At 38.4% G+C, this 26,927-nt stretch overlaps 1 protein-coding gene across 12 annotated transcripts; it reads right to left on the bottom strand.

Moving 5' to 3' along the window:
* Positions 1 to 983: 983 nt before the first annotated feature.
* Positions 984 to 26,854, bottom strand: EDARADD (EDAR associated via death domain). Of its 12 annotated transcripts, none has more exons than XM_065057802.1 (7): positions 26,574 to 26,854; positions 25,938 to 26,025; positions 14,171 to 14,232; positions 12,448 to 12,487; positions 9,419 to 9,534; positions 6,646 to 6,691; positions 984 to 4,145 (listed from the first exon to the last, which is right to left on the bottom strand). In XM_065057802.1, exons 3-7 carry the CDS (start codon positions 14,171 to 14,173, stop codon positions 3,769 to 3,771), a joined length of 582 nt encoding a protein of 193 aa, XP_064913874.1. In that variant the 5' UTR covers positions 14,174 to 14,232; positions 25,938 to 26,025; positions 26,574 to 26,854; the 3' UTR covers positions 984 to 3,768. The 12 variants fall into 12 exon arrangements, with proteins under 12 accessions (XP_064913874.1, XP_064913873.1, XP_064913876.1 ...); XM_065057801.1 differs by having other exon boundaries at positions 14,171 to 14,229; XM_065057804.1 differs by having other exon boundaries at positions 9,419 to 9,519; positions 26,574 to 26,852.
* Between the last annotated feature and the right edge of the window lie 73 nt (positions 26,855 to 26,927).

Here is a 26,927-nt window from a genome sequence, read left to right as displayed (position 1 = left end):
ACTTTCTTTTACCTTGTTTAAACAATTTTTCTAACAAATAATTTCTAACTATATCTGGCCACAAGTCAACAGTATTACTTTTTTTTTTTCCACTTGCTAACAGCTTGACTTGGAACTGTGGGAGGCAGTCAGAGTTTGAGACAATGAAAATTACAGTCTCTTGCACAAAGCACTGCCCAGATGGAGCTGCAGCTCTCCATTACTCACTATCGATTCAGGACTATCCTATCCTTTATGTGAGGCTTCCAAAGGACATCCCCAAACGCATCTTGCATTCTTCTCCACAGACCAAAGGAAAGTGCATGCAGCCAGGAAGGCAACTGGACGCTGTCACCGGTTTGTTGGGGATGACCCGTAGTTGAACTCACACTAAAACTGGGGGCTCCTGGAGCAAAAGATTGTACCTTTGCTGTTGAAGAACAGTTATTAGGCTCATCACATCTTAGATAAAGCTGCAGAAATGAAAGAATACAGTGGTTTGGGTGGAAAGGGCCACTGATTATCCTGCAGGCACAGAGGTGGCAGTCAAAGAACTGGAAAACCCTGAAGGGAGAGCAGGTCTCATATAGGAATAGCAGAGAGATGCAATGGAACAAAACTGATAAGCTAGTAGAGTTTTTCAATATCAATGTGATTCTCTAACCTTCATTATCAGACTGGTCATTAATTCCAGAAGAGTTCATCCAGTGTAGGTTTCATACCTGTCTATAGTTACTAACTCCTCTGCAAGTTCCTAGTTAAACATCTTTGTTCAACCATCTGATTAAAATTAACTCATTTTTTCATCTGGAAAATATTTTGAAAGTGCATCTTCCTTTCTTGAACAGCAGTATCTGTTGCAAACATAGGTGCTTTATGATGCTATGAATCTTGTATATAAGATGGTTTTTACACAGCACAACTAGCTGAGAGTTCAGTGAGTCCAATGTGACTGGTGAAAAAGAAAACAGCTGTTTTCCTAGCTGTAATAACAACAAACACAATAACGTCAAAAATTGACAATCTGTATTTCTTCTAAAAATAGTACACATTAGAACAGAAGATATAAGAATAAACTGAACATTCAGAACCAATATCTTGTAAACAGATATAAAACTAAAAAAGTGTGTACATCTCAATTCATGCCATACAAAGAAGAAAAAAATATTTCAAGTATACTAATAAGTAATCCAGTGTGTTATTAAGTTTAAGGCTAACATTTTCAACCTTCAGTGCTGAATTTATAAAGAATCCACATATGAACTCTCAGAAGCAGCTTTATTTCCATCAGATATGAATCCTTGCAGCTGACATTGGCTTTTCAAGAACTTCAAGGGATCAGAACTCATTTCCACAAGACAACAGTGTTTCTTCAAAATTTTACAAGTTTTAGCCAGAAAACAAGAAAAGGGGTAAGATTTGAGTTCAACATCTTGATTCAGAAATGCTGCTGTGTCATTTCATGTTTCCATTGTCAGTGTCAGGTGAGGGCTCCAGCTCCTTGCTGTACTGGATCCACCAAAGCAGAGCATACTATAACACTCCACACATACAGCTGTGGTATGTTATGGGGGAGTAAAGCTGTTGGCATACATGACAGCACTCATCACTCTGAAGAACAACAACACACAGGCACACGATCCTTAACCATGCATATAGTAGGCCCAAGGTATGAGGATCATGTTGGACAAGCTACATAATGAGCTATTTGCACATATGCAGTAGATGGCTTTGTAGGAACTGAAAATAGCAGGCAGCCCAGCCACAGCAGTAGTCCTCAAAGATGATTCTAGAGCTCCCAACTAAAAACAGAAGATTACTTGCAAAAGTTAGAATCAGCAAACATCTGTCGGGAAAACCCTGTTCCTAGAAGAGGTACATGAAAACATTTGAACTGCAGCCCAAACAAGATAGAGTAGTAGGATTTCCTCTTTAAAATATGGCTAGAAAACATACTGCTCCAGAGAGTAGCAGCTTTTTTGAGGAACAGTTAAAATAAAGTTATTAAAAATTCCAGTCTTCCACAAGCTTAAAAAAAAATAAAATTAAAAAATCAAACCTCAAATTTAGGTCAGTCTTTTCACCTTGAAACTAGATCGTCAGCTTCTTGAAGTCACTAAAATAAAGCTAATTTTATGTCGCCTCAGAACTAGTGCCTGACATTGAAAATGTTAGTCTCTACTTCTAGCTCCTCTGTAACCAAATCAATCAGTATCTATAGTACAGTATTACTAGAGGTCCATTTTCATTCTCTTACAGTAAGAAACTCAGTATACAGCATTAGACTTCCCTCAGCTTTGCTACTAATTCTTAGTAATTTCTACTTGAGAAAAGTAAATAGTGCATCAACCTGTACCCCATTCTAGTTTTGCCCCACATCTTGACATACTGCTCACCAGTGCTTTGGTATATACACCTATGTACATATTAGTATTGTCTGAGATGCTTTTAGTAAGGGTAACAACTAGAACTATTTTTAGTCACAACATCTTTGTGTGTGACATTATAGCTGTAAGTACTTTATACATTGTACTGTATAACTGATTTTTCCGAATTTTTTAAAAAACATTAGAACACAGAAGAATGGTAGGAAAAAGTCCCATTTCTAAAATATTTTAAATGTAAACAGTGTAATTCAGAGTATCAAAATTCTTTCAGAAACATCAGCCTAAACCACCATAAGTGCTTTAATAAACATCTACCTGGACTGTAGGTGAATTCACTTGTTAATTTTCCATTAGAGTAACTTAATCAATACATAAACTTGTGCTAGTTTCATACAAGTGTGCAACTAGTTTGGCGGGGGGATAGAAAGCAGGTCAATACACAGGTTGGTAAGAAAACAACACAGCCTGTGAAAAGGGAAATTATACTCAATTGTCAGGATATACTGTGGGTGAGGCATTAGCTGTCACCTCACACTGCAAAATGAGAGGCATTTGAGATAAGCAGATAAGTGCATTCAGAGGGTAAATTTTCTTCAAAACTTTGGAAACTAATGTTAAGTATAAAGCATTTAATTCTTTTTTTTTTTTTTGGGGGGGGGGGGGAGGGGGGTTGGATTTTTTTTTTTTTTAGTCCCTAGTGGTTATGGCTGGAAAGTCTCTTTGAACTGCATGATTTCTTCTATAGCAAATATTTGCCCTATGATGTAGAAGTATGCAAATAATTATTTTGTTTAATATCTATTCTTGTTTATAAAAGACATTTAAAGCTTGAAGCCTGAATATGATGTTGAAACATGGAATTAAATGCAAATCCAAACTGCTGCTTGGAACACTAAGGTGTTCCTGTGCCAAAACCAGTGTCATAAAGCTTACTTTTTTTTTTAATTTTTTTTAAGAAGAAAAAAAAATTACACCTCATTTTCTACTAGGTAGAACATATAAAATTGTGGAAGGGCTGCCAGAACAGCCAAGAGACTTGCCTTCTAATTGTGGCTTTCCCAGTAGCAACAGCACACAACTGATGTGGTTCACAATCGCTGCAACAAAACCAGTGGTCTGGCTTTTTCATTCATCTTCTGCTTAGGAAGCCTACAAACAGCAGCAAAGAAATTTAAGGCATTTGTAGACTTAAGAACACAACCTGGATTGTTCCATCCACTTTTGGAAGGTTATCTTTGCAACCCTGAGGGCACAGGACATATGTATGTGTATAAAGTACAGAAAACTTACACAGTATACAAACCGTCAGTACAGGTTCTCTCTCTTGCAAGGGCAAAGTCCCACGTACTAGTGGCAGCTAGTCCCAGCATTTAACATGTATGGACTAACAACTTTCTTTGACCTAGAAGTCATTCTGGTAAGTTCTGTTCCCTCTCTTGGGCCATTCCTCCTCCACCCATTTCAGCAGCACTTTCACAACATCAATTCTCTTATAAAATTTACAGAGATCAATCAGCTGCTCCACAGTTCTGTCACTATTCCGTAGCAAGAACTCCAAAGTGGGACTTTGGGGCTTCTGTTCAAGGAAACACAATTCATCATAAGTCATCCCCCACTTGCTTGCTAAATTTCTCCAGTTTTTCACTGTTGGGTGGCAGGGATCCAGCTTTAGCCTCACTGTGTACAACAAGTCCTCATCATTGAGCATATCACTGATGGTTGGTGCACGGAATAAGCACAAGGAGCAGGTGCCATTTTCCTTGCAGGTTTTCTTGAGATCTGCAGTAAAAATCATTACATGGGAAGAAGTTAGGATCTATTGCTGTGGTTTCACCAGGAACCAAAAGTTAAAAGCACAGAGTTGAAGAGTATTATGTTCTTGTGAATTGTTTCTGAAAAAGTCAGAATAGTGACATGTTAATACCTTTCCTTATGAAGTACTCATGAAATTAACTTTCTAAGAGTTATCTCTTCACAATGCTCAGTGGCTATAATCAAAAGGACACTTGTTTTGAAAGTATCATACTTATACTTTTATAGAAAAGACACGCAATTCAACCCAGTGTGTGAGCTGCGATATTGCCTATTTTGGTTTTGGGAACTACATTGCTTCCTTGAATCTGCCATAACTGCTGCTTGCGTCACCAACAGGATTATGTATACATTATGTGCATCTTGTATACATATATTGTAGAACAAAGGAAAAGTTTTTGCACTTCTGAGCTGCTGCCTCCATAATGACATGAAATATTTGCACCAGGAAAATATCTGCTGACAGCTGCAAACACAACTAATATCTAGTACTTTAACACAATGAAAAAGTGGAATAGTTCCTTTGCTTTGTAAGGGCTCCTAAAATAAAAGCTGTCCCTGTTCTACTAAGCAACCCTATTTTGAATGTACGTTACAGAAAGGAATAAAGTGCATACTCCTCCACGTGTGAACAAAACAAAAATACCAAGTTGCTGGAAGTAGGTAGTGCTAAAAATCTGCATCAAATACTGAAAATTGCCATTTAGAGGTCTCCCACACACAACAGTCAGCATCTTCCCAGCATTGTGAACAGTGTGGTGCTGTCAGATTATATTACATATTAATAGCCCATAAAAGCATGTAGAAACCAGTTCTAGTCATACTTCTAGGCAAATACTAATACCAAGACCTTTAAAATTGCAGTGGTGTAGAGCACTGTTGGAGCATTTTGTCTGCAGGTGTGACTTTAACTCTCCCTGCTCCTTTTTGAAGGCAGGGAGAATTTGGTATGTTCCAAGAGTAGTAGATGATGGATGCAGCCTAGCAGCACTTTCTAAAGCTTTTGCCCTCCAGCCTCATTTTACAGCTTGAAATAGGAAATTAACTGGTCCCGCTTGGGATGAAACTCTTTGAAAAAGGGACACTAAAATAAGAAAAATTATATACATCAAAAGATGGATTAAAAACAACAACAAAAAACAGTGACACAATTTACAAGTGCTGGATCAGTGCTTGTCTATCTCTGGCAAAGGGCAAATCTCATACTCAATGCCACCTACTCATACAGACAACAGCATCTGTTAACGTCTGTTTGTTGTTTTGTTTATATTTGCAATAATTATTGACAGATTGTATGAAAATTCAAGACCAACCATCAAATTGTGATTTTTTAAATTCTGAATGTTAGTGCTGACAAAAGCAACTCAGCTGAATGTAGCTACTGCATGCACGGTTTTTTGTTTTTAAGGGAAGAACAGGCTATTGTTATTTTTGTAACGCCGCTCATCAGCTTGCTTTTTTAGCAGGCCAAAGACAACTTCAGAAGTTTTCAACAAGTTCGGACGTGCAGCAACAACACTGCTGCAGACAAGTAACTTCACACAAATGCTTGGATTCCCTGTTAAGGGGAAACATTCTGGTAACATCTTCGCTCACAGGTATTCCACAGGCCTTGCAGCTGTTATATACAGAAACAGATATATGAACTATTCTGTTCTTCTTGTGTACCCTAAAATCTTGCTGAAGTGAGACAAAATTTGCTTGCTTCACTCATACCAAGATTTAGTTATACAAACGAGACAAAATGAATGTAATCCAATCAAAGTTCTGGCTGAGCTCAAAGGGCAGGAGAGTACCCTATCTGAATTTAATCTTATTTTGCTTTGCAAGGATGCCAGAGTAAGTTTAATCCTCCAACAGAAGAAGGGAGGAAGGGGTAAACAAAACACAGGACACACTTACAGGTAAACAAAACTAAACCAACCTGCTTCTTGTGCTACGCCATGTGCAGACTATCAGAAACATAATAAGGAACGCTGCTTTTCTAAGATGTCCTGTGTCAGATCCTGATGAGCAAATAACGACCTACCCACCTAATTGCATGATCCTAATGCTACATGATAGGAGAAGCTTCTTTACTAACAGGAAATTCTCAGTTGTTCAGTGTTGATTAACAGGGCTGTATTTCATCCACAGATACCCCAGCACCAGGTGAGCTCATAAAATTCTGGGATAAGTCCCTAGAGCCTACTGGCAGCTTCTGCTCTTTCCAGGTAGCTTTTACAGTTTTCTTCCAAAGGTGGACGTTTTGGAAAGCCCAACTGAAACATTTTGCGTGGTCTGCATTATTGATCACCACCCCCTTTAGAAGAAAGGGGAAGCTGTAAATGACACTAGTAATGAATGAACTCCACAAGCATTGATTACCAAGGCAGTTCTTGGTTATGACAAATTACAGTTTTTAATAAAGTACTTTCAAAGGAAATCTAGGAATAAAATAAGTAGAACAATAAAGCTGACATATTACCTGAAAGTGATTCGTCAGTATGGCTTTGCGTGTCTTTGTCTTCTGGCTACAAAGCAGAAAATAAATATAAATCAAACCAACGTATTTGAACACCAGAATAACTATTTGGCTAATTTACAAGTGACAGGAATTACTTGGAAAAATCCCAAGCTACTTGTAAAGTCAGACAGGAAATATATCTGGTTTTGAGAAACCACTGAGAATCTGCAGTATCTTCAGGCAGCATTTTTATGCTTTGGCTCACAAAACTGCCCTGCTGTTTTTAACCACTGAACAATATCATATTAATTAATGACAAGCTATGGGGTTACCTCTTTTGAATAATTTGTTCTTAATCCCTTAACAGCTGTTCAACAATTCGTATGGTTTGATTAAAAACGTTTTTTTTAAATGCTTTGCAATGAAAAAACCATGAATTTTGCCTGTAATATGCAGCAGTAAGGGATTGTTTCATTGATCTTGGAAAGGTGGAGGAACTTTTTTATAGATTTATTTACATAAGTAGAAACCTTTTTAGACAACAGGTGGACTTGAACACTTGTGCTGGCTCACGTCTAACCCTTCTCCTGCTTGAAGTAAACATTCCCTCAGTGGCTTTTTGCCTGCTAATTAAACCTAATGAAATTACTTAGCAGCTTGAGACTGTAACATGTTGTAATATTTCAGTTCTATTATTTAGAGTGCAACATCTGAAAACTGGAAGGACAACACCTCAATCCTAGGACTGCAGGAAACTGCAGCTGCCCTTATTTTAACCATGCGAATGTGGAGCCGGCTGAAATAGCTTTCTTCTGTTGAGGATTTAAAGATGAAAGCAGAATGGGATTTTCCCCTTAGATAGCTGCAACAAAGTATTGTTGATTTTTTTGTATTGCATCATTCTTCCAAAACTGTCACTGTGAGCTTCTTAACATTTTGCAGGCTGTCCATGCAAACACAAGTCAACTGGGTAACAATACAGTATAATAAGATACTATATTCTTACCTACAACACCTTATTTACTAAGAAATCCAGTAAAAATAGAATATAGGCAGTTTCAGTTGGTGTGGTAAACATGCATACATTCACAGTCCTATTATAAAGAAGGTAAACTATCTCTAAAATATTTAAAGGCTTTGTTAGGAAAGGAAAAATTTGCATGCTGTTTTCAGCATGTCTTTATTCCCTGAAAACTGCAAGATCACACATGCAACATCAATTCACCCAACAAAATGTCCGATCCCTGCTCAAGTCAGATCTAACAGTGCACATATCACTTGCAACAAATAATCTTTGCCATTATCTTCTAGTAGTTTAATTTTTGCACTGGCACCACATAACCCTTCCCTGGGCAGCACTTTTTAAACACAAACTTGGTCTTCAAGGCAACATGTAGGCACCCAAAGTTTAAGAAAAATTAAATCTGGAAATCTTGAACATAGTCTTTGTCTCCATTCCCACAAATTCCTTTGAAAGGTAGAACATTATTATTAAGTCCTGAGGAAATCCCAAAGAGCTTAACTACTTGGGAGAATGAGGAGCTGCTCATCACAGCTCAGCCTCCCCAGAGATCTGTTTCAAAATAAACAAATAAGCAAATAAAATTTAAAGAAAATAAAAAAAAAGAAAAGTGGATACTGTTCACTTAGTTTGCAATAGCTAAGTTGCTATCCTGGGTTTCATGAAAGTTCAAACTGTACTGTAAAAGCTAATACCTAAATGTCTTTAAGAAATGTCATTATACTCATGTCTCATGATAAAAATAATAAGAGTGGCTAGTACTGCAAAAAGTACAAAGAAAAATAAGGATACTTCCTTGTGCCATATATCTGTTTTCAAAATTGGTAATTTTACTGATCAGTTATTATCCACTTTTATCAAGTGAGATGAAGTAAGGTTTATTCAAGATAATTTTCTTGTAATGTAATTTCATTAAGACAATCTAATGTATTTTTTGCTCACAACTAAGATCCAGTCAGTCTCTATAAGTCTAATCAAAGCCATAAACCCATGCACAATCTGAACATAAGGAGAAAGTTTGCCAGCTCTGTAGACCCATCAACACCCTAATATGCTAAAATATCTTTCTAGTAATTCTAAGCTGGCAATAAATGCTCTCTTCCTGATGATTGGAGTGAGACAGTTACCTCCATCATCTGTGAAATGCATACCAAACTCATGTTTCTTACTGATGAAATTCAGCTGGGACCCTTTCATCTTGCTGGAAAATGCTCATTAATTTGTCTTCTCCAAGTTTTCTGCTCAACCCAAAGAAAATCTATTTGAAATTCAGCAAATAACATTCACTCGAAAGACAGTAACCATTGAGCATGGAGGTCTTTCACTATCACCCACCCTATGTTAATGTAAGGTTTCACAAACAATGTCCCAAATTCAAAGCAGAACAGTCAAATGCCTCCCTAAGTGCAAAACACAAGGACTCCAAAACCTAGGATTCCTTAATTCCTCGCTTATTCTCTGCCTTGGATCTATTTTCAGCAGTAAAGAGGGAAAGTATGCATGACAAAGCTTTAACACTTGTCAGTTCTTCTTCAGACCATCTACACACTAATCAAAACCTATTTAAACAACAAAGTACGCACTAATGATTAAATAACCTTTATTTTGCTTTTTTCCACAAAAGCTCACTTCATTAAACTCTTGAAAATGAAAGCCTATTTCTGTTCTAATTCCATGCTCTCCAGATACAGTCTGAAAATATATTTACTGGTTAACATACTTATTTAATCAACAGCAATAAGTTAGTTTGCATTCAGATATCGTTTTTCTTACCTGTTGGATAAGGCCAGAATCTGACGTAAGGGTCTTGATGTTCACAGATGCAATTTCCAATGTAACTTGATCTGTTAGGTATTCCTCATCTAAGACAAAGACTGTGAAACGTTGGTCTTTCACCCAAATACAAATTTAGATAGCGAGATTATCAAACATAAATTATAGATGTCTAGCATACAAAATGTAACTCCATATGATGACCAGTCACTGGGAAGTGCTGGATTAAAAACCCCAAATATGAAACTGGCAGAGACTACAACAATCATGCAGAGCATAGCTGTGCAAAGAAAAATAATCCTTGCAGAGATCAGACAATAGTGTGGCAGTTGTTTTTAAACAAATACCACACTATTTTTGAAGCAAGAGTCATGTTCTTCTTTCAGAAAGCTGACTAGAGAATATTAACTGAACTAATACCTCAAACTAGACTAAAGACAACTGTTGCAAGTCAGGATAATCCTTTTTGCTTTAATTTTCTCATCACACTGTAAAAATTGTTGAAATATGTACTACACAAATATTTGCCTTTTATTCTGCCCTTTTGTGAATTAGATTCATTCTGCTTCTCTCTACTACACAGGAGTTTTCTGAAGCACTGAAATAATCCAGTTCAAAGTGTGTTTATCACCTGCCCTGACAGTCCACTGAAAAGCACAACATTCCCCAAACAGCACTAACCCTATTTAACTTTCAAACTTCACTTCAGCCCTAAAAATTCTGTTTGAAAGATGCATAAGCCCCTTGCGAACCTAGTGCCAACAAATTTCACTCTGCAAGATTAATAAGGTCCTCATTAGAAAACCATCTGGATAATTCCCCTGGGTCAGGTGGTGACCAACCATTAACAGGAGCTTAAAAGAGGTTCTGTTGTATACTATCTACACACAAGAACTCTCCATGCTGGTGACTGTTTCTAGTGCTGGTATTATACATTTCCATTTGCTGTTTGTTTAGTGGCAAGATCTCCCTAAAAAACAGCTGTTATCTTTATGAATCATCAGATAACAGAAAGATTACATATTTCCTTATCTCACTCAAGAACTTGACATAAATCAAAGAATTAATCCTTACACTTGCAAGAACAAAAAACCAAATTATTATTTTCCTATTTTTTTCTGGTTGTATAAGACTGTTGAAACTTAAAGCCAAATAGTATTCCAGCCCCAGCAAGATAAATGTTTAATAAGGGTCACCTGTGTTCTTTATGACTGTAGATCCAGAGATTAAAAATAAATAAATTGAAAAAAAAAAAAAAAAAAAAAAAAAAAAGTCTGGCTGAAAATGCAGAGTATAGGCATCAAAATTCTACTTCATCTGTGTGGAAACTTGATGCGTGAAATTTGTTCTATATTTGAGCAGAGGTAGAATTATCATCAAAACATAATGTAAACATTAAGCCTAGTCCTGCAATATGAAAAGTTCCCTCAGTTCACCTTTAATTAATAATTGGTAGATGGTGCTACAAACTTTAATAAGTTATGGCCCCAAAACGGTCCATTAAATAATTGACCTACAAAAGCAACAGAACAGCCTTCACCCCACCCCACCTGCACATCTGTAACACTTTTTAGCTCAGAGATTCCTAAGTCTACATTTTTATAGAAATAGTTATGAAAAGTCATTCTCAGAAAAAAAAAAAAAAATCACAGAAATTAACAGAATATTAACAGCTATTTTTATAATTTTCAACTCAAATGGGGAAATGTTAAGCTATATTGATACTTAAATCTTTTTATGATTAGGAAGAGGAAGCAGAAAATAAAAATAAACCAAGTTAATTTGCTTTCTACAGAAAGTGCTGAAATTTCTACTTCTTCTCAGCTTTCCTTTTAAAATTAAATATATTGAAAACATGTGATCTTATATTTCAAACAATTATGACAAATTTGAAATCTAGGAATTTATCTAATTATTTTTGAGAGGGACCTAACATCACAGGTGAAATAAAAAATAGGACATTGAAAAGAATGTTACAGAGAAATTCTTTTAGTGCTAATAAACAATGCTGAAGGAACAAACCACCTGCTTGCAAATAAACAGAAAGTAGTTCATGATTTCAGATTAGTTTTTATCCCACGTTCTCCTTCCCTACTGGGCAGCAATTCTGAAAAGATGCTCACTTCCTCTGGTTGGCTCTCTCAAGTCCCCAAAATGGTCTCTAACCTTTCCTTAACCCCCATGGTATATTGCTCATGCTCCTCAGCAAAGTCTCCATTGACACTAGCTTCTGCATAGTTTCCTGGGTTTGTCCCCACTGCAGACCTGCTGTGCAATGCAGGATGGAGAACATGCTACTTTGCAGAGCACTCCTCAACTGAGCCCCTGCCAGTGCATTCTCTGGACAAAAGCCAAAGGTGAAGCCTGGGATAACAAAAATCCCACCCTACACGTCAAGGAAAACCATAAAGGAGATATTCACACTGTATAATCCAAGTATTTGACTTTAGTGAAATACAGAACCTGCCCTCCCTCCATTTTCAGGGAGGAAAGGCAGGAACTTGCACAGAGTGGACTCATATTAGGTTCCCAAGTAGATGGTGTTAATATCTGCTGAAGGTAAAAGATGGTGTGAAGATTTAATTGGTTTTAGGGCTTAGAATGCAAGCAGAGGCAAGAGACCTGGAAGGTATTTCTGGATTATGTTTCTAATAATCTGAAAGTACTGGTAATCTCTTCAAAGCCACCTTCTAATATTATCATGTCTACCATCTGCTCTCTGAACACTGTTTTTTGATGGGACCACTGTATTTTCCTTTCAGATTGAGAACCAAAATCTTCTGATGATAGTTTTAGACTGACTTTTAGATCAAAACTGAGTTTTGGAAGGCAATTTCGTAAGTTATATATATATACATATACACGCACCAAACTGACCTTAAGAATATAGAAGATGACGCTACATTTAAAACAAAAAACATATGGGAAAAAGTAGGAGTATTTCAGTCAGTTTTATGACACCAATAGTTTTATTGTATATAACAACACAGATCTGGGACACCTTAATAGACAGAATTCACAGTACTTACCCTTAGGAACTCCTGTGTCTTGGACAGGATACTTTTCAGTCTGTCATAAAAAGGCAAGAGACACAGATGTTTGTTATTTTGAGTGCTGTTGTGCTGGAGAAAGAGTATATAAAACTGCATAATTATAGTTGCATCTCTTAAATTGCTACTAGTTGATCAGTCTACAATCAGACACAGTAACACTCTTCTTATGCTGAAACACTACTGATTAGCACAAGCAAAAGAGATTTCTGCTTTGCTGCAGTATTTTTAAAGGTATTACTTTTTAATGAAAAAGCAGGGATTGAGAAAGAAATTTTGCATTTAAGTAGCAAAATAATCTAGAAAAGGTAATGCCTACCAGGAGGAACAGAGATTACTTCAAAAGCTCTCTTAGCAGATATAAGCTTTTACTAAAATGTCACTGTACTGAAAGAAGCAAATATTTTTCCCTTCTGCTCTAAAAATAAAAAGCTGATTAAGATGCAATAGAAAACTTTTATTACTGAGTTTAAGGGGATAGCTGCTGATTTCCAGGTATGTTATAACTTACTACTATACCTGAAAACTACCTTCTTCCCTATGACCCCTACCCTTATTTAAAAGTAGGTGTGGCTTTTATAGAAGCTCATAACCAAGCAAACAGATTAAAGACATCTTAATTGAAGGGGGTGAGGGGGATAAACAAACTTGCATTTGTCTCATACATAGCAACTTTTCCCCACCTTTTAAAAACTCCCCTTAGCAAAACATAGCATCTCATTTAGTCAGTCCACAAAACCAATCACAAAGTCTGTATCTTTTATTAAAACCTGCTTACACAAATGCACGTACACAGACTGCAATAATGGATCCCAGTAAAAGATCAGCATTTCAAGTACTAGTGAAATTTTCAGTTTCATGCTGACTCTCTGCTGCAAAGCTCCAAAATAGGAAGAAACCATCAAGGCAAAGCAATGGATTGCTTACTTGCCACCCATAAAACAAACGAATGCATTTCAATCTGTTTATGTAACTACATTAGACAACAGAAGACTCTAAGCTACACAGCACTGTAACTTTTTCCCAGAAAAAATAACCCATAGCAACAATAAGAATAAAAACTCTTAAAAGGCTTCACAGAAGTTCTTATTACTTTTTCCTGACATACCCCTTGTCTCAGCATAAGGCTGGCATGTTTAATATCCTAAGAAACAAAAACTTGTCATAAACGGTGCTACTCTGTTTGCCAGCAAGCACTAGAGCGCGCTGTTTGGTCTCTCCCCAGGTTCACCCACGCCTGCTGTAAGGCACTGCTGTTTGGTCTTACCTTTCTATGACTAAGTCACCAAACAAAATAGGTACAGGAAGGAATAATAACTTAGCACAATTGAAATTTTAAGCCTCTGGTGGGTTTGCTTATCCCTGCAACCCACATAGACTGAAGAATGTCAGCACCAATCCTTTTTTATTTTTAAATAAAAAAATAATATTGTCATAGCCTCTAGAGGCTATCCCATGGACAGCTCTGCTCATAATATCCAATTCAGCTTATGTAATTATTGGTATTTTTATTCACACTTCATTGCACAGGGTTAGTAAATTTAAATTTGTTTATACAGTCACATGGATAAGCAAACCCCTATATATATATATATATATGCTCAGTTTAAATTAACATTCTTGAATGTTCTACCTCACTTCTGCACTACATAACTGAAGAGAGGTATAACAATTTTAACTGTGTTAGACCAGACACACATACCATTGTCAAGGAAAGAGTGCTTGGATCTGTATCTTCCACCGGCTCTTTTGCTGCATGATCTGCTGGAAATAAGAAAGCTTTATCACTGCATCATCATAAAAACATTTCTGTCTGGCAATTCATATTTTGCTTCTTTGTCTGACGAAGATAAAGCACAACTATGCAGCCATTACATGGGTTATGTCGAATTACATTTCCACAAGAAAACACGCCAAACTAGAAAATGTCAGAGCTCCTAGCACATGGATGAAAAACTACATGCAACAAGGAAATCCAACTCTAAGTTAACAAAATATAGACTTAAATGAAAACTCTAAATTATTTTTAGTTTTTAAAAAAATCACAAAGCATTTCAGCAATAAAGAGTAAAATCCACCAAATACGCTAAAAAGTACGTTTTGTTCTCCAAGTGACAGCACTCTGCTTTTTCCTCAAAGCAATAATTTAAACAATAAACATACCCACTACAACAAAATTAACCTATAATAAACAGCAGATTGTAGTACAAAACATAATAAAACACATATTTGAGGTAAACTTCTTATTTTGTTGTATAAAAATAATTAAAATTTCAATTATAGTAAGATCAAAAGGATACAAAGTACTTGCAGGTGAATCATTATATGCCAACCCCTCTGCATCAATGGCTAAATTGACAAATAGTAGTGGGGTACTGACCAAAAGTGCACAAAGAATCTGAAACAAATCTCATAAAAAAGTCAGGATTCACAAAACCACTCCTGTTATTTAACATCCTCCTGCCATTTCCTTGAACAATCTCTTTTGTTGATAAGGGTCATGTTTTCAAAAAGTTAAAAGCATTTTAAATTATGTAGTAGGATTTTCACTCCATTCTTGTCATTCTCATTCTAAAAGTGCTTTTACTTACTACAAGTGCACATTAAATGTTTTCAACTGCAACCAGCAAGAGGTGATTGAAATCAGTATTTGGTGATTATCTTCTCCTGAATACAGAAATCAGTGCATTTAGAACACAGTCCCAGAAATTAATCACAAAATGCACCATATAAACACTGAGCCCCAAAATAGCACAGAAGTAACACAGACGTTATTCTTAACTCAAATTTAGCATAACTGTTTATTTTGGGACCTACTCATACAAATCCACTCAATACAATGGAACAACAAGTTAAAGCATAAGACTACGCAAGACGGTAGACTGAAAAAGGTCTGAAAATAAAAAAGGTGGCAGTAGTGAGACAGAGGCAGCCCCAGGGCCCCAGGACAGAGCCATTCTCCCTCCTGCTTCTGTGAGGCAGCCCCAGCAGCAGCAGCTTCTGGGTGTCCGGTGCGGTGCCCAGTTCCTCTCTGCAATGCCAAGTAGACCCTTTCTCAGCACTGTGCTCACAGGAAAACCACACGCATTCCCCAAGCAGGTGGTACACAATCAGAGAGGTCAGATCTACAAGGTTTGAGCACAGCCTTTGCACACGGACACTCTGCATGTTTTAAAAAGGCAAAGGTCTATGAATTTTCAGATGAGCGTGTTCACACTGCAGTACAAAGTTTAGGAAGACATATGTAGAAGAGGAAAAAAAACCCAAACCAAACCTCTCATAGTCTTGTCACATGTGCCTTTTCTGGTAAATATGAAATCTCTGCTCCAGAAACATGGTATTAACAGAAAGCCTGCTCTGATGGCAAGGGCCAGCACAAACCACCGTAAGCTTCCCAAATCAAATGCAGAAGGTAGAGAATCAGACTGGGATATGAGAAAATACAGTAAGCTGTCATAAGACATTGCATGAGAGTAGAGCTAAAAATGGAAGATCCAAGTGGGAACTGCAGGGGAGAGCTGAAAATGAACTGGAAAGAGAGCTGGGGCAAAGAAAGAAGCCCACCCTGTAAAGGAAAGCTGAAAAAGAGGAAGGTAATAGAAGCCAAAGAAAAGCTCAAGGGAAGAAGGCTAGCCCAGGCATGCCTTGTCTCACTCTTTCTCTACTATCAGCAAAGACCGAACAAATCCAGTGGCGAAGCATGCAACTGTCAACTTGTTCTGGAGGCTTTACAGCTCCTCCTTATGGATTCTCAGATGCATTTAAAAAAAAAAAAAAAAAAAACAAACCAAACTTGTGTCCTTGAAATGTAAGAGGAGCCTTGAGGTAGATGAAAACAGACCCCACAAAAGGTCCATACCCTTGTGAACCTTAGTGACTACTGTAGCTATGGTAAAGGCTTCATCCTCCGTCTTCTGTTACATCTCCAAAATATGGCCCAGATACATTGCGATACTGGTAATTTACTTACCACAACCCAGAGGAAAGCACTGAGAAAAAAGAAGAGGCTCCAAGAATACAAGCATCTGAAATAAGAACCTGACAGACCCCAGGGTGACTTTACAAGAGATAGTGGGGTGCAGGGTGGTACCTTTAATTGACTCTTACTTTCTAGGTCTCACACAGGAACACAGTCACTGTGTGAATCCATGACTCCCGCATCTTTCTTGCTTAGTATGCATCCTGAAAGATATTTTAAAAATTTATCTCTTTCCCTATACCTCAACTCCTTCCCTTTTGTTTTTCTAGTTCTTTATGAAGAACAGCAATCTCTGTGTTCTTTAGCTTGTAGAACACTACCAAGTCCCAACTTTTTCTGTAAGTGGCATGTATGTCTATGAATATTTGTACCTAAGAATAAAGGCTCTACATACTGGCTGCAGATGATTCACAATGGTCTTGTCGACCACTGATAGCAGGCAGATAACTTGAAAACCACAGACTTCATATCTAATTGTGAAAAAGGCAATTAAAATGCCATGAGTCCTCTTTCTTTCTCACAGCATTCTGTGGCTCATGTCGTACAGCTGGATGCAGGTGCATAAAACAGCGGACAGAAAAGTTCTTTGCTTATCTCAAATGTAAAACTTCCACAGTTTTGCATGTTGAAAGGCCAACAGGAAATACAGGTGTCCTCTGACTGACTATTCAGTGCAGACTGTCTGATTTCATAGTTACTTTGGCACACAGCTTGATAACAACATTATCTGGGATCCCTCAAAAGATCACTATCACTGTACTCCTTCCTGACTGCATACAGCCACTTGCTTGCATTTACTTCCCCACACTTCAGCCAGGAACCACATGTGAGTTGACTCAGATGGACATAAATCAGCATGTGCAAATTGACTCAGACGCAAGTCAAGTTCAACGGTTGCTCCCAAGGTTCCTTTCTGCCACCCAGCACCTGCACATTGACTGCTCAGCAGCTGCCATGGCCTTTCTGCTTGAGACTGTCCAGTATAACCAGTCCACAAGACTTGTACCCATCACCATTTCTCCCTGTTCAATACTTCTACTCTAACAGGGATGCAATGCTGTGCATTTACCAGTGTGAACAGCTGTCAATTTTATAGATAATTTACACAAAGGTCTATGTATGCGTATACACATGCACATTCAAACTTCTAATCCTACATCTGCTCTTCATCCCTGCATTGGAAGGAAGCTTGAAACGGGGTTTTGGAGACCTCAGCATGTTGACCATTGAGCAGGAGCGGGTTCACAAAGCACAGGGTAGCAGAGGTAGTATTCCCCTATGTTACAGTTTGTCCCTGCAACATAGATGTGACACCACCAGTACAGAGTGAAGCATGTAAGGTCTACTGTAGTTACGTAGTTCTACCATACACATAAGACCTCTTTCATGCCAAGGCAGGGCATACATGTTAATAGTGCAACTTAGCATAATACAACTCTAACAAAGTGATCACCCTAATACTACTGTTGTTCACAGAGCTGAGCACTTTGATTAAACCCAAATCAGCAATGGTGCTTTGACCAGAGACACATGAATTTCAGATTTTAATCAGAGGAGACAATGTAACAAAACAAATTCAAATATTTAGGCTTTTGAAAAATCTAAGTCCATCAGCACTTACTTATGCGTTTTTGTTTACTGTTAACTACTCAAAATTTTGCCCCTGTCTGAGCAGACAGGTAGGGAAAAATTATGATGCTGGCACACCTGAGATGTGGTACTCAAAAGTCATGTACACCATTAACCACATAAGTCAAAGACTGTGGGCCTCCTAAACCCACAGAGCCTGGGATTTTAAGAAAACCTCTTTTAAATGTGCCGTTAAGTAAGTACAAACTAACACCCTGAACACTGGTGCAGGCTCGACAAGCTGCACTAAATCACATCAACATAGCACCTGATAAGTTACTACGATCCTAAATTAGCGTCTGAGGAGGGGAAAGGGAGCAACTAAAAAACCCTTTTCATCTCTGCTGGGGTTGGGCTTCTCACCTGGCTCCCGTGAGCCACCGCCGCAGGTGACCCCAGCCCGGGGCGGGAAGCGGGGTGGCAGGGCGCCGCGGGCCGCACCCCCGCGCTGCGCCTGCCCCGGCCCCGCGGGAGTGGCCCGTGAGCCGCCGCCGCCACCGCCGCCGCCCCTCCTGCCACCCCGCCCGCCCGGTTCCCCGCGGCGGCGTCCTCACCTGTGGGCAGCGGGTCCTGCGGAGCGGCCATGGGGCGGGCAGCGGGGTCCCAGCGCGAGGAACGAGCGGCGCCCGCCGACGTGCCCGGAACCGCCGCCCCGCCGCGCCGCCCCCTTCCTGCTGGAGCCCTGCCGCAGGTAGGGCCGGGCGCGGGGCCCCGCCTCGCCCTCTCCGGAGAGCTCCGTCGCACCCTGGCGCTGCCGGGCGCGGCTCTAGCCGAGGTGAAACGTGCGCCCGCCGGGAACCCGCATTTCCCAGCGGAAAATACCGCTCTCCCGGCGATACGTCGGGTTAACTCCACTGTATGAACACTGCGTGTTTCATTAACAACAAACACACAGGGTGCATATCATGGTTCATCAAGTGATACTAGTTTGGACCTAAAGCAAGTTACTTCAGCAATCCAAAATCAGATGCTCGCTCTCCTCCTTTTACAGGTATTCGCTTAAATAACTATCTTCAGACAGAGAGAGTAGTCTCGATTAGTATTTAAGGTTCACCTGCAGACGGCTCACAGTGCACGGATGGAGTTTAAGAACCCAAGTGCTGCAGAGCAACAATCATAAACTGCACTGTTTTTTCACAAATATTTAAAATTCATCCTCTTATGCTACGGGCACTTCCAATACTACGATGGTGTCAAATCTTGGTATATAATTGCTTTAGGTCCCCATTGTGTTCTCTGGCATATTCTCTCACTTAAGGTTTCATTATACTTAAAGTCATATAGATTTCTTAAGTGGGGTCTGTGCATGAAATCAGTTTCTAAATATGAACAACCATGTATTGCTATTAATTGTACAATACAAACAAAAGAAACCAGCGCAACTGTATTTGCCATTATAAAGACCACATTTCCATATTGGCCACCTTACTAATTTATTAACAAGGTTACTTTACAGCCAAATAGCCAAATTCTTTATTTTCTATCTCACGTGCATGTTACAAAACTTAACAACAATAACAAAAAAAAATGACAAAAATTAAATTGCTCATATTTTCAAAATATAGATTGAATACTGTGTCTTATCTTGCTATTTGGCCTTTCATAAATAATAATATTACTGTTTTCCAATTATTCTGTTACTGAATTTGTGAATTCTTGCAAAAGAGCAGGTCTTCTGAGGAGAGGTCTTACGGTGTACCTTTAAATCATTCTACCACTGAGAGTACTGACATGATATTTAGAAAATTCAGAACATCATTCTTATTTCACCTGACATAAATGGAGGTTTTGCCACTGGGTTGTGAACACACACAAACACATACATGCATATCTATATATCTTTGTCTCCAAGGTAGAGCCAACAGATCACTAATATTTCTGTAATTCATGATGTGTAAAAACCCAAGATGTATTTTTTTAGGCATGTCATTGGAGCCCACCTGTTCAAGGTGTGGGTTGACACTGGTTGCTTCCACATTAATACTGAAACTCATCCCCAAAAAACAGTGGCATTTCTTAGTTTAAAAGGATAACACCAAGTCTAACTAGAAATAAAATTGCTGATTCTGTATGTTTCCCTAGATTTCCTTAGAGGCATGATGTTTCTGGTGATGGATAATCAGGCTGAGAGTTAGAAAGTGGAGAAATTGTATTCTTACCAACACATATCTGTACAAATGCTAGAGTAACAAGTGGAGCCTCTCCTATAACTGTAAAGAATGACAAAGCCACAGTAGAGCTAAGAATTTTCTGGATTTTAAGCCTGCCAAATTTACACCTCAATAAAATGAATGTTGTATCTGCCCTGAGGACCTGCATGTGTGTATTGCCTCTGTGTGCTGTTGGAAGACTATTGGTTTTAGCACCAGAAGTACGTATAGTCAGGGACTACAAAGTTTTTTATGAATACATGTATAAACTATGTAAAAATGTATCCATTACCATCCTTCAAAATATCCCTGGGATGCTGTTGTTACACAGGTGGCTGTAAACTGCAGAAACATACAAAGCATTGGTGCTAGGGGCTAGGCCAGGTTTTACCATCAATGTGGCATTTACTTTTCTGATAACTTACAACCTGCAATCTTCCTACACTAGGATTAAAAAGTTATTTTAGCAAACAATTACAAAATAATTTTAGCAGAACTACACTTGTGCCAGCAGCCAAAAATGGTTAACGATGTTAAAAATCACATATTTTTTAAAGGGTATCTGTAAATTACCTTGGCTTTTCAATTTGAAAGTTTTGTTTTGTCTTGTTTTTAACAAACTACTCATAATGAACTCTTTAAAATAATGGAATTTACTAACGGAAGCCAACAGTCTAGATAAAATTGCTACCTCAAAACTTAGGTTAGTCATAATAACATAACTTTTTCCAAGTACAGAAGGAGGAGCCTGCAATTACATACAAATATCTCTAGAGCACCAACAACAGTACAGATTAATTTGGTTGTTGCATGCCTGTTCTTGTATCGTTCTTTAACAAGTGATATAGAAACCTTTGTTACTTAACTAACTGACCAGTCCAGAAAGCCAGCGATTATTTTGGCAAAACTAAATATAACTGTATCATAAAAACTAAATCCAAAATAAGATAACTTTAAGCAGTGGCATTCTCTAAAACTGTGAATTAACGTTCTCAACAAACTTCTATACTTAAGTACAAACTATGTCTTACCTTGTTTTAACCCTGCGAGCTGCTGAATTCAGTGTAACTAATGATAATGTAAAGAGTTCAGGATTTTGTAAATTTCCACTCAGACACAGAAATAATATTTTCAAATATTTTTTACAAATCAAGGCTGCACTTGCCTCTTCTCACCCCTTTCCTGGCCCCATATTTAATGAGGACAGAGACTTTTCCCAAAGATTCACAAACTATCTGATAATACATAGCCAGTTAGTTTATTGTTTGAAATAGCATTTAACCCACAGTCTCAAGGGGCTTCCTGCCTTCTGAGCACAAGGCTGCAGATGAAACCTTTTTCCTGCCATGGACAATAAATTCCTGTCCAGCAAAATATTATTGCTATCTTCCCACAAAAAGATATAAAACCTTTTTTCTTACTGATCCTCTGCAGCTTTTCCCCATGGAAATAAAGAACTGTTCCAGATCACAAATGCCACTAACAGAGCGGAACATTAATCTTCTCCTCCCTGACAGGGGTTGCTAATAGTCACAGTAACTATGGGCCTGCCAGAATTGCATGGCAACTTTGTTTATTCTTCCTAATTCATTTGCTTTATACATTTCAAACATTTTTATTCAAGGAAGTTCATATTGAGTAAAATACTTCTGTTTCAATATAAGCTCTTCACCTCTAATGTATTTCAGTAGAGTTAGGAAATAACTTCCTGCATTTTTTTCCCCAGATATCCTATAGACAGCTTTCAACTGTCGGCAGCTTCGATGTGTTGCTAGACCAGTTATTTAAAACTCCAAGACTGTTTTGGACTAGGAATAATTAACCAGCAGCCAAAAGTTAAAACTGCTTTCTTTGTCAATAATGATATTGGTCTGTTCTTTTACAGTTGTACAGGAATGTCCCAATTGTGACATTTGACAGAATCAACATTATATGGAGAAATGACACAGAGATAGACTACCTTACATAAGCCTGTGGTTAATTTGTTTGCCTTATAGGGCTGCAAGATATGGGAATGTTCCCAGCACTCCGGGAGCTGTGCTGTGTCCAAGTCAAACATACGCCACAGAAACAGTGAAACCTTGTGCTCTCTAGATTGACATATTGAAACTGAGCCTAACATGACCGGTTTCAGGCTTCAGCTTATCCCCCTGCAGGCGCATTAGCAGGGTCCCCTTGCCTGGTTGCTTTTTTCCAGAAATGTATAATAGTTTAGTTGAGGTCTCTGCCTCATGATTGGATTTATTGACAGATAAGCATATGCACACAAAATGCAAGCACATAAATCTCGGGATTTTTTAAAAGCAAGATTACTTTTGTTGCTCTGCACCTGCTACATTCAGAAGTTTCACAGTTAGTTAGTAGACTCAGTTCTTTGTTAGCGTTCCTTCTTAACAAATTATAGATACTACAGGAATGACAGTAAGACTCCAGAAATTACTTCTATACTCTTGATGCAGACCATGCTGCCATACACTATGCAATGTAGTTATAACACATACACATGAAACACAGGAATGAGGATACAGGTGCACAGCTAAGATTTGTAGTTAATTTTTCACCATCTACAAAAACTTGTTCTCCCTGTACTTTGCTATTCTTTATTTTTTACCGTGTTCTATCTTTCTCCTCATTTTCCTCATATTCATTGTGAATATATTGCTATATGCAATTGTCACATTAAACATTTGCCTTTCTTCCCCAAACTGAATTTGACCTATTGTTTTGCCATTTCCAGGCCACAGTCTCCCAATTTCTCTTGTTTGTCTAGACTTTCAGGGGTACTTTTCGAAAGTTATTTGCAACAGTTGCCTCAGACTTGACCAGATACTATGGTTTTAAGGCAGATACCAGTAGGTGAGAACAGAATGTCAGTGAAACATGACTTGCAAAGAAACATAGTAACTTGTATCAAGCCTAATAGCAGCTTGGTAAAACAGGGGTTTGGGCACACAAGTTCTTGTTGTAATAGGCCTGATGGACCACAAAACCCAAGCACTCCACTACTTCTTTGCTTTTTGTACTTACATCAAGTGTTTCACTAGAAGTTCTTACCCACAGCTTTATCTTGCTGTATTATTAAATCTTCAAAACTAGGCTACCACAAGATGTTCCATTACTCAACAAATACTGCACTCCCACCACTACTGTTTGCCAGACTAAAACAGAAGTTTCCGATGTATTGATTCCTCTGCTTTACTCTCCCAAGTTTAAAAAGGACTCACTCAAATGCTAATTTGGAAAAATAAATAAAGGCAAAAGTTTCAAGGGCACAAAATTTCCAGAAACCCACGTTTCAGATTAGTGAATCTAGTTCATTAACTTGGCAAAGCAGCTAGGATTTACCAAGTTTCTCCTAAAGTGAAATGTGAAGCCATCCTGTTTTGGCTGTTTGTTCACTTAATTTAGTCCATAATAATTTCTAAGATACATTTTTACATGGTTGATGACCACAAATAATTATTTCTGCGTATAACCAGAGAGCATAAGCTTAATTCTGGCAAATAAGAATTACTAAAAAGCACCAGTGGAGCTAATAGAGGAAAACTAGCAGGACTTTACCAGTTTCACTTCCCACTGTGTCCTCTCTGCAAGCTAGAGGCAAGTTTGGTAATTGTGGATTTGTTGGATTCGCTAAAAGACCATCTCTGTTACTCGCTGGTGCACTCAGATCTCTGTCCCCTCTAGAGAACAACCTTGTGATGGGGAAGAGCTGACTCTGGTGGGCGTTATTTAACTGTTATTTACTAATACAGAATAACATTTTTAGTTCCCATGTTCAAGGCTTGCTTTGCTTGCACATAGAAAGAAACGTTAGAGCTTGAAAATAAAACAGTCAACATTTTTAATAGCAATGCATATTATGAAATCACAGAAGGTATTTGTTGTTATGCCAAGCATGTACATTGTACAATGTACATGTACATTGAAAAATTAAATATATTTGCCAGACTCTTTTCATGAGCCCAGGAAGCTGTAAACTATGATAATCCCTCTCTTCAGTAGAGGCTTGTCCTCAGCCCTCGCTAAAATACTGTGACGTCACAGCAAATTTATTTAAAAGAAATAGACTTAGTAGGTACTCCGAGCTCTGTAACATGCTGTTAAGTTTCATTTGCAATTGTAAGATGGTTTCTTCTGCAGCTATTTCCTAAAATTTATTTCACAAAGAAATCCCATATTAGGATTTTTACTTTTATTTAAAAAAAAAAAAAAAAAAATTATACCACTACCAAAGTAGCATTCATAGGTTGAAATCAACACTGAAAGATAAAATAATATTGAAAATACCCTGGAGTTTAGAAAACTGTGTTAAGCTAAATTCAGCTCTGGTAGTGCAGATAATACTTATGTATACAAGGAATTAATTTATCTTCTTTTTTTTTTGCCTCTTAAAATGATTCATTATACATTTCTACAGCAAACTCCTATGCTTCTCACATGGCAGTCAAAAATTGAACTGCTACTGACTTTCGATGCAAGCAGGATAAGACTTTGCCCGAGGTAAATAAATAAAGTCCTTTCTATAATTAAGAAAATGTTCTAAACTGACAACTTATAAAATATTATAGTTTACATCTATTTTGCATGGTCTTTTATGAAGTGCAAATGTGTGACAGTGCAAGTGCTTGATTCTTCCAAGGTTTGGAGGCTTTTTAAAATACTCATGACAGAAAACTTCAAAGCTATAAAATGCAAAAAAAATACAGTTAATTCACCTGAATCTCCTAACAGTAACAGTTCCTTTGTGAGAAGTATAAACCACTTGTGATAAAGTATGGAGCACTGACAGTAAGAGCAAATCATGGCAATGTAAACATTGTTCTGTCATTTCTTCTCAAATATCTAGCAAATGTATTGGCCACTGATGCTGAAAGTAGGAATGGATTCTCATTCAATCCTTTCCAAATGACAGGTCTACTTTCTGTACTCCAGAGAGGAAAGGAAGGAGCAATTACATAATCTCTCTGAGACTAAACTATAAAACTACTGCCTACTTCACTTCATGGTCTCTGTAGTTCATAGCTATCAATCCTTCATTGTTTCAAACAGTTTTCAGCAATGCAAGATCTGTGACATCCTGGCACTTAAGAACAAACATGACAGGAAAGTAATTTGAATTAATTTTTAGGTAAAGAATAATGACCAATCTAAAAACTTTTAAGTTCTCTGAAATAGTTTCCTTGACCTTAAAGCTCATCTCCATATACCATTAAAAGAATATTCTCTTCAAACTGAAAGGGTGTAAGAAGAACCTGGGTTAGCAGATGGATTGAAAATAAAACAATAATTCCAGCAACCCTGCACATAACAACAGTGCTACACTCATGTTTTCCCACAGGAATAAGAATTTTTGCAATTCTGGAAGTGAATTACATATATACATTTAACTGTTGGGACCAAAATATTGTTCCTGAGCTGTTGTGTATGTTGGGTATTTTGTGTGTGTGTGTTTTTGTTCTGGTTTTTGTTTGTTTTTTAAGATTTTGAAAGTAACTGAAAAGAAGCTGCAGTAACAGTCTTAGACCAGTTCCAATAGCTATTGGTAAAGCACAGCTAGACAAAGTCAATTGATGTCATAGCATAACTTTCAGCCTCTCAAGTGCCAACCACTCTCCCTCGTGGGAGGCAGTAAAAAAAATTAATAAAATAAAACTAGGTGTATCTAAACTGACCTAGCAACAAGCAGACACTGGAAGAGATGGTCGTACCTGGATATGTACCTTTGCCTTTTCCCCTGGATCAGGTTGGGTGATGCAGTGAGTCAGTTCAGCTAGCTGCTCTTGCAAAAAAGTATCCCTAAGGAAAAAAAAAATTGCTCAAGTAGCTGAATTGATTTAACATGCAACTTTAGGACTGCTAACTCAGATACATGGGATGAGGAGCCTGGGGAAGGAGGGAGGAGAGGAAGAAATAGAGCTGCCTCTTTGCACACAACTCAGAATTTCATTCTTATCTGTAACGTGAAACCACATCTGAAAACACCTTCTTCCTGTCTTGCAGGCTTCAATTTGCTGCCTGTGCCTCTACGGAAAAAAGTGTGTGTGAGGTTACAACTAAAATAAGAACTGCAAAAAAAAAAAAAAACGGTCCATGGAGAGTCTGTAGCTTTTCCATTAACTTTCAGCCTTGCTCTCAAAGGGACAAAGAGAATCGGACAAGGCAAAGACACCTTTCCGATCTACCTGTACTTCTTGGTGTTAAAAATAATGTGTGCCCATCTTTAAATAAACAGCTCCACATTAAAAAAAAAAATCTGTACTGAAAGAAAGGGGCAGTTTAACCTGAAAGAAAAAAGCCACTACTAAACACTGAACACAATTCATCTCTAGGCCACTTCCCAGCACCTTTCAGCATCAGGAAAAGAAGAAGTCTCCAGAATTACTTTTTATTCTCTGTGAGACAGCCGGCCGAAGGCGGGACTCGGGCGCAGGTGAACACCGAACATTTTAACTTGCCGGCAGCCGCCCCCTTCTGCCCGGGGCCAGGGGGACGGGCGGGGTGCGCCGCTGCCTAACGCAACCAGGCAGCGAAGGGCAGCGCGGCCCCGGCCCGCACCGCCGCCCGTTACCGGCCGCGGCTGCCCCAGTGCCGTTCGGCGCCGCTGCCGCGCTCGTCTCTCCTCACGGGACTCGCGCCTCCCCTCACGCGTCGACGCGCGGGCACAGCCGCCCCCGCCCCGGCCGCGCGCACACGCTCTG

The sequence above is a fragment of the Columba livia genome, chromosome 3 (genome assembly GCF_036013475.1).
Source record: "Columba livia isolate bColLiv1 breed racing homer chromosome 3, bColLiv1.pat.W.v2, whole genome shotgun sequence".
Classification (NCBI taxonomy): Eukaryota; Metazoa; Chordata; class Aves; order Columbiformes; family Columbidae; genus Columba; species Columba livia.
Note: the sequence above shows the minus strand (reverse complement) of the source record. Positions and strands in the feature narration are given on the sequence as shown.

Bases quoted from the DNA above. Each gene is read 5' to 3' on its own strand.
- EDARADD (XM_065057794.1), bottom strand. From the start codon at position 18,661: ATGGCCGCTCCGCAGGACCCGCTGCCCACAG. The intron at 12,488-14,170 runs GTATGTGTGTCT...TTTTTATGACAG, and splicing joins GCACTCTTTCCTTGACAATG to ACTGAAAAGTATCCTGTCCA. The intron at 6,692-9,418 runs GTAAGAAAAACG...TCTGCTTTGTAG, and splicing joins ATTCTGGCCTTATCCAACAG to CCAGAAGACAAAGACACGCA.